At 35.3% G+C, this 9,073-nt stretch overlaps 1 protein-coding gene across 1 annotated transcript; it reads right to left on the bottom strand.

The window, feature by feature from the left end:
- Positions 1–680: 680 nt before the first annotated feature.
- Positions 681–1,619, bottom strand: LOC120227370 (olfactory receptor 2L13). The gene has a single exon (XM_039225497.1). It carries the CDS (start codon positions 1,617–1,619, stop codon positions 681–683), a length of 939 nt encoding a protein of 312 aa, XP_039081428.1.
- Positions 1,620–9,073: the final 7,454 nt, after the last annotated feature.

The following is a 9,073-nucleotide window of genomic DNA, read 5'->3' as shown; positions in this document are numbered from 1 at the left end:
TATATATATATATATATTATAACAGGATGTTAAGATAAGATGGACTCTAGATGTCAATTATAATTACAATGAAGGAGGACAATATGTAAGCAAACTTATACACACCGCATTTACATGTTTGTTTTGTTTTTGTTTGTTACTTCACATCCCACTGCTTATATTTTATGTATCACCAATATATTTTTATATACCATATATAGTTTGGAAAACCATTTTATTCAATGTTTAAGTTTCTAACAGTAATCAAACAAGTACCCAAAGGCTCATCTGGCTATTGGGCAATTGAAATGTATCTATTCAAAATTGTCATGTGTTCTAACTATAAAATACACACAGGATTGTGAAGATGTAGACTTAAAACAATGTAAAAGTTCACATTAATAATTTTATGTTGGTTAAATATAAAAATCATCATGACAATATAAGTAAAAATATTAATATGTATAAACATATTGCATTTAATATAGTATACGTATCTCACTAATATAATTGTTGTTAATATCAGTATTAATTTTAAGGTTCTGAATAAAACAACATATTATTTAAATCAATTTTACTTTTTAAGTGTGGCTGCTAATTTTTAAAATTACATGTGGCTCACATTATATCTCTATAAAGTGTTGCTCTTAAGGTGTTCAAATTAACCTGGAAAAGGGTAAAAAGAGTAAGGGCAACCATGATTATTCTTTCTTGGCAGAGAATATCCCAAACTCTCTTTTCATGGCCCCTAGGACCTCCTTATTCCTTAGGCTATAAATAATGGGATTGAGCATGGGGGTGAGGATGGTGTAGAAAACTGCCAGAATCTTATCTTCTGCCGGTGAACGGAGATTCCTGGGCCGAAGGTAGGTGTAGACAAAAGGGGCATAGTAAAATGTCACTACAGTTAAATGTGTCGAACAGGTAGTGAAGGCCTTTTTTCTTCCCTCTTTTGAGTGTATGTGGTAGACAGCAAAAAGAACCCATCCATAAGAAGCCATAATGCCAAGGAAAGGAAAGAGGAGAAAGAGACTTGTACTCACAAAAACCATGTACTCATAGACCCAGGTGTCTATACAGGCCAAAGGCAACATGGCTGGCACATCACAGAAGAAGTGATCAATGGTTCTAGACTGGCAGTAAGGAATATGGAGGGCATAGATTGTGTGTGCCAAGGAGTTGATAGACCCCAAAATCCAAGCTCCTATGATCATTTTCACACACATCCTTTTACTCATACGGATAGGATAATGGAGGGGGTGGCAGATAGCCACATAACGGTCATAGGCCATTGAGGACAGGAGTAAACCCTCAGAACATGCCATAGTCAGGAAGAAAAAGCTTTGCATACCACATCCCAGGAAGGAAATACCTTTCTGTCCAGAGAAGAAATTGAAAACCATCTTTGGTACAGTGGTGGAGATATACATTAGGTCCATGAGAGAGAGCTGGCTCAGGAGAAAGTACATGGGTGTGTGAAGCCAGGGATCTACTCGTATGAGGTGAATCATGGCTGAGTTACCCACTGAGGCGAGAAAGAATATGAAGATGATAAGAAGTAAGAGAAAAAGGCCAGTTTGATTTGAGGGAAACAAACCCAACAAAATGAAATCATTTGAGGTGTGATTCCATTTCTCCATGAAACTGTAGTTTTAACTCCCTTGAAAGAAAAACAAAAACAAAACAAAGCACAGAACAAGAAATTAAACAAACAGTAGCATAAAAGGGAATTCTTATTTTATTAATGTTTGCTTAGAATGAATTGTCTCTTTTTCAATACTGCAGCTTTCATATAATCAATTTTAGTATCTGAATTAAATATAAATATTCCCCTTCCAATTTAATTTGGTAAGCACTGCAACAAGTGATCATAAGTATAAAGCTAGTATTATAGTCAGCAAAAATAAACAAAATAACTAAAACATTATTCTGTCAATTACTATTGGCTATGCACATCTCTCAGCATTTACACAATGACACAGGAATCTCCATATTCCTTAGTGTCTGTTAATTTAACACAGCATATTTACAGTAGCAACTGGATTATGTGAGTCAAAAACTTTGTGTAAGCTTAAATTCTAAGTCCTCTATCACCTACTTCTTTTCTACATCTTTAATTTTTGGTCTTTCTTCCCCAAATGGGACTACTGTAGCAAGGAGAATGTTCCTATTTTGCCTCTGATATTCTTTATCACTCTGTGCCTTTCCTAAAATGGACTCACCACCAAAAATCACTATCCTTGAACTATAAAGGTCTTGCAGACCTTGTGAGATCCACACGAATTATAAAATATTATTTGAGCATTCTCTCGTCCATAATGATGTTGCCAATTTTTAAAGATCTACAGAACCTTAACTCAAATGCAGATTTTCACACCTAATTTACATTTCCTGAATAATTATGACTTTTTTGCAAAAGATTTGGCTTAACTCCATATTTTGGAATTGGCCAAAACATTCTGAAATTGGAGAGGATACTCAATTTTTCTATTTTTTAGTTTCTATACAGTAGATGGCAGCTACTGATTGAAGTTGTTCTACTAGAAAAGCAGGTATAAGCAGGAAATACTGTTGAATTGCACCTAAAATGTTTGTACCTACCGTCTTTGACCTTAAGAAGAGTGACAATATTAGTAACATACCTTAATTACTTAAAATAATCAAGAAAAAAAATCCATTGTGGAGAATTTTACTAGTTTCTAATGTCCACTCCTTTCCTTGAGATTTTTTTAAGTGTAACTCAACATTTTATAGCTTCTCTTTTTCTCTTTCTCAACTCAATTCTGGCAGTTTGTTCTTTTCTTCACTCAGTCTCACAAGCATGCATAAATTGTGATTATTGTATTTCTTATACATCCAAATACATGTTCTACTTCTTTTTTCCCAGTTTCAGTGTGGGATGGGACTTTCTGCTTTCTGTGAGCTTCTCTATCTGAGGGAGGCATCTGATATGTTATGTCCAAGATTTGGGTAACATTGATTGGGTTACTAATTTTTCAACAGTAAAGCAAAAACAATTAATAATTTGTGGTGATTATTCACATCTTGAATTTTTATTTCTTTTTTATTTAAATTAAGCTGAGCTAACATATTGCAGTATTGGTTTCAGCAGTAGAATTTAGTGATTCATCACTTACATATAACACCCAGTGCTCATCCCAACAAATGCCCTCCTTTTTTTATTAAAAAAGTATTTTTAATGTTTATTTATTATTGAGACAGAGAGAAACAGAGCATGAGTGGGAAAGGGGCAGAAAGAGAGGGAGGCATAGAATCTGAAGCAGGCTCCAGGTTCTGAGCAGTCAGCACAGAGCCCAATGTGGGGCTTGAACTCACAGATCATGACATGAGCTGAAGTCAGATGCTCAACTGACTGAGCCACCCAGGCACCCCTAACAAGTGCCCTCCTTAATGCCCATTGCCCACTTAGTCCATTTCCTCCACCTCCCCTCCATTATCCCACATTTTGTTTAAGAGTCTCTTATGGTTTGCTTCCCTCTATGTTGTTATCTTATGTTTTCTTCCATTTAATTAAATGGCTGTTACCTCATATAATTTTGGTAATCACAAATAAAATTGTGAAAAAGAACTTGCAATAGAGGAATGGAAAAGTATTTTTATAGTTCTTTAGTTGACACATGCTAACAATAAAATGTACATAGTCAGGAACATAAGAGGTACATACTGCTAATGGACATGGCTGTTAGGTGGGATCATAGACATCTTCTGCTTTTTATAACTTCCTAGAAATTAAAACTGATGACTCAATAAATAAAGACAAAGCATTCAGCTACCATAATTATAATGCATTCATTCTCTCAAGCAATGCTCACTAAACTGTTTTATTGTATGGCAGTGCTGTTATGTCCTGAGAAGCTTTGATGATTTAAAATACACAATTTTCTAATCACGTAGTTAAAGTTTAGTGAATAATACAGACAACAGACCAGCAAACTCTTACTTGCGATCCAATGTTATTTAGTGATTAATACTATAAAGAAAAATAAAATAGCATAAATGAATAGAGACAGATGGATAAGAGCACTAAAAAATGACACTCTGCAGAGGGAATATTCAGGTATATCTGGTTAAAGACTTTTCAACTTGAACGAACAGCAGCTAAATAGTGAAACCTATTTAGTTAATCATGACAATACTGATGACACCAGGGTTTTGAAGCACAAAGTATTAAGGCATTTGTATAGGAAAAAGCAGACCATGGCAAGGACTTTTATTTTATTCTGAGGGAAACAAGAAGCCAAAGAGAGTGACAAGACTTTGGTGTATTCTAGGAGTCATGCAAGATGTTTAAGGGAGTGGAGATTTTCAAGAATTGCACATAGGAGACATGGACATAAGAGCTAGAATTCAGGATATATTTTCATTAATACCCAACAGATTTCTTTAGTGGGTATGGGTCCCTATTTAATTCACTGGAATTATATGAAACTCCACTCCTTGTTTACATTATAGCTTGGAGAATATTTTTGAAGGAATCAAAATACTCCCCAAAAGAGAATATGGCAGTATTTCTGTGGGGTGGCATTAAAATTATTCAAAAGGGTAAGACTTCATTCACATTTAATATTGACACTTCAACTTGTAACACTTAAGTTCAATGATAAATACCTGTCCCTTGGTATGGACCATAGTTGTGAATGCAGGATGCCTAGCAATCTTCTAACCTGTTATGACCCTCAGCAAGGTGCTAATAAAGAAACATCAGTGAAATGGTTCTAGATCTAATTATTTGTTGGTGTTCATCTCCCTCACCTGACTTTTGAACTTGTCCATTTACCCTGGGAATTGTCCTGATTTTCAACAGAAAATTGTAAGACCCAGACAAATCAGTTGAGTTGGTCACCCATGTGGGGATAATGTAGTACCTGATTATCATTCTCTCTCTATGACCTCATACAGCAACTATTGCATCATGCCCCTCAACATTTTATTTACCTGATGAACCAAAGCTTACCTTAGATCTCAGTTAATATAATAGTTCATACTCATAAAAAGTGGCCAGATCAGTTTAAAAATCAGTCTTCAGAACATGTAGTCTGGAAATTAGGAGAAAATAGCTTTTGGGGTACTTTCCTCCTTCCTTTGTTTAATTCTAGTTTAAATTAAGAGGAAGAAATACACCAACCATTTCTCCCAGGAGTTATGTTTCCAATTACAAGCACTGAATAAATACAACAGGCTGTTTTCATATTCCATTGGAAAGTCATTTTGTGAAGAGACATATATGGATTTTGATTTTGTGTTGCATAAATTAGAGTTCAGAATTTCAGAAAGATTCTTTAATGATAGTTAAAACATTTTTTGTCTGTTTCCTAAATTGAAAACTGGCATCTCAATGGGCAATAAAGGCCAATAGTTACTTTCAGAATCTTGTAAATCTGGGACTTAAAACCTTTAGGATATAACACATAGAGTCTATTTTCATTAATACCCAACAGATTTCTTTACTGGACATGGACCATATTTAATACACTAGAATTACATGAAACACCACCCATGTTTACATTATGGCTTGGAGAATATTGTTCCTGGAGCTACAGGCTTGATCTACCATGAATGTCTCCCTGGATCATTTTAAGAAGCACATTGCTGACATTTATATAGTTAAAAGAAAAAAAATCCTCAACTTATAGGACTTCTATCTGCAAATGTGAGTATCTCAGGTCCTAAATATACTTTGCAAAAGTTACATGTCAAGCACACTTTAAAAGAGCCCAAGACCAAGAAGCAAATTGTTAGTCTGAGCCTCAGCTAACTCAGTCCCAACAACCTAATAGAATGGATGTGAAGACAGAATTTATTGAGTTCTGTGTGTTTGGCATATAGTCAGTCTTCAATAGGTGCCAGTTTCATTTGTTCATTTCATATGTTAAGCATTGGGAAGCCTCTAGTCCAGATGGATTAAGTGACTTAATTATAAGTCCTCCACTCCAGGACCACACATCATATAATTATAATAGATTTATACATTTTAATATTTTAAATTTACTCTTAGCTTTTCTAGTCTGTTATGGAACTGCTTATTCTCTATAAGTAGAAAATATATCCGTAAGAGAGAAAAACCACATTTCCAAAATATTTCCCTGAGTTTTAACTAACACAAGTCAACGTAATTCAGTAGTATTACTATGACTCACCTCGTCTGAAGTTCTTTGAGTTTGTATTTTGGCAGAGGATATTTTTTATATAGACATCATTGCCTGTTAATAGTCCACTGAATTCTTTAAAATATTTAAGCACCAAACTTTGCTAACATAGTCTCCCAGGCTACCCCACAAGATCATGTTATTTTTCACAGGGTCTGCATCAGATCAAAATTCTCTGACAATGAGGGCATTTTCTTTATCTCCTAAAATTTAGGAGAGGTAAAATTTGAGGGATACTTTGTAACATCTGTTTCTCACTTCTATTGCTCATCAATCTCTTTAATATAAAACCTATGGGCACATTTAGAGTCCTGTTGCCCAGAACTTATTGGAATCAGAAAACAATTCTCTTCAGTGAATTTTTTTCATTTTATATATAATGATTAGTTAAAACATCTTCCTGTCCTATTATCTTGCCCAGTGAAAGCAGACTATGACACTTTACACCTAATTCTATTAGGTTCTATTGTTGGAAGACAGAAGGATGAGTTACTACATTTAATATGCAAAACCTTACATCATCAAGACTTAAGAGATTCCTCTTTCTTCTAATTGATCCCCAATGTCCACGTCCACAAGGGCCAAAATTCAGGCAATTCACTTCACTTTGCTTATGTGGAGATCCATTCAGTTCTGCATCTAGATAGAGTAAAACAGCCAAATCAACACTGTTGTATTCTGCTAATGCAGAATTAGACTAAAGACGGATCCACTTGATTATTCCAGAACAGATATGAGAGCTAGAAGAGATCTCAGATAATGCTGTCTAAACTTTTGTGAGTTAGAGAACAAGGGTTGAAGAGATGCAAGAAGTTCAGCTATATAATCGCAGAACTAGTAAAGGGACAATTTCCTACCTACTGTCTAGTGAGTTTGCAGAGGGAACTATTGGTAATTGCGAATAAGTTAAATTATGCTGTGTCAAAATAATTCTTCTTTTTGAAGCTGTATAAGACAGTTAACCCATGAAAACATTGATCTCATCAGGTGTCCTGTTGAAATGGCAAGCTGACTTTTAGAACATGCAATAAAATGAGTATTTAGACTCAGAGAACAGTTTAATCTGGCAGGTGCCACTGATTACAAGGTGGACTGAGGAAAAGTACTTACAATTTTACATTGCTGCCACGTCTTTAAATTTGTTCTAATGGATATCCTAGAAATAAGTGGGGTGAGGTATGCCAAATGCTTACAAGTACCTTCTGCAGGGATGTCTTATTTATTACACAATCATTCCACAGGTTTGTAACTCAGAGTTTACAATAAAAGTAATTTTTAACTTTTGCTTTTGTTTAAAATGGGGTATGGAGCGTCTGGGTGGCTCAGTCAGTTAGGGTTCCGACTTCAGCTCAGGCCATGATGTTGTCGCTTGTGAGTTTGAGCGCCACATTGAACTCTGTGTTGAGAAATCAGCACGGAGCCTGGACCTGCTTCATATACTGTGTCTCCTTTTCTGTCTGCCCCTGCCCACTCGTGCTCTGTCTCACTCTATCAAAAGTAAATAAGTATTAAAAATTAATAAAATAAAACGGGGCACTTAACCTAGTAAAAGATGAGAATATTATTTAACAAAATTTTGCTAATATCAGTCATGTATATTGAAATATAAAACTGGAGAAATTAATTACACTGTTTTACATTTGATGAGAAAATAAGTTATAAATGCATACAAATATTAAATATTTTGGTTATTACTGTGAGTCTTTTATTATAATATCTATGCTTCCCTTTCTTGTGTTGTGGCATTCCTTCCTTGATTTTATATAACCAAACATCATTTTTTTAACTTAAAATTTTTAAATTTTATTTATTTTCTTTTTTTAATATAATTTATTGTCAAATTGGTTTTCATACAAACCCAGTGCTCATCCCAATAAAAGCCTTCTTCAATGCCCATCACCCACTTTCCGCTCTTCCCCACCCCCCATCAACCCTCAGTTTGATCTCAGTCCTTAAGAGTCTCTTGTGGCTTGCCTCCCTCCCTCTCTGTAACTTTTTTTTCCCCTTCCCATTCCCCATGGTCTTCTGTTAAGTTCTCAAGATCCACATATGAGTGAAAATATATGGTATCTGTCTTTCTCTGAATGACTTATTTCACTTAGGATAACACCCTCCAGTTCCATTCACATTGCTACACATGGCCCGATTTCATTCTTTCTCATTGCCATGTAGTATTCCATATATACATCTTCTTGATCCATTCATCAGTTGATGGACATTTAGGCTCTTTCCATGATTTGGCTGTTGCTGAAAGTGCTGCGATGAACATTGGGGTACCTGTGTGCCTATGCATCAGCACTCCTGTATCCTTGGGTAAATTCCTAGCAGTGCTATCATTGTGTCATAGGGAAGTTTTATTTTTAATATTTTTGAGGAACCTCCACACTGTTCTGCAGAGCAGCTGCACCAGTTTGCATTCCCACCAACAGTGTAAGAAGGTGTCTGTTTCTCTCCACATCCTCGCCAGCATCTATAGTCTCCTGATTTGTTCAGTTTTGCCACTCTGACCAACGTCACATCATCATATAGTTCTTTTACATTTTTGGTTGTTTATTCCTAGGTATTTTATGGGTTTTGGTGCAATTATAAATGGGTTCAGTTTCTTGATTTCTCTTTCTGTTGCTTCATTATTGGTGTATAAAAATGTAACCGATTTCTGTACATTGATTTTTACCCTGTGACATTGCTGAACTCATGTATCAGTTCTACCATAATTTTGGTGGAGTCTGCCAGGTTTTCCATGTAGAGTATCATGTCGTCTGCAAAAAGTAAAAGTTTGACCTCATCTTTCCCAATTCTGATGCTTTTTATTTCCTTTTGTTGTCTAATGGCTGATGCTAGGACTTCCAGCACTGTGTTAAAGAACAGTGGTGAGAGTGAACATCCCTGTCATGATCCTGATCTCAGGGGTAATGATCTCAGTTTTT

Source organism: Hyaena hyaena, unplaced genomic scaffold (assembly GCF_003009895.1).
Source record: "Hyaena hyaena isolate Hyena2069 unplaced genomic scaffold, ASM300989v1 scaffold_2241, whole genome shotgun sequence".
Classification (NCBI taxonomy): Eukaryota; Metazoa; Chordata; class Mammalia; order Carnivora; family Hyaenidae; genus Hyaena; species Hyaena hyaena.
The sequence above is the reverse complement of the archived record's forward strand: the minus strand, read 5'-3'. Positions and strand labels throughout refer to the sequence as shown.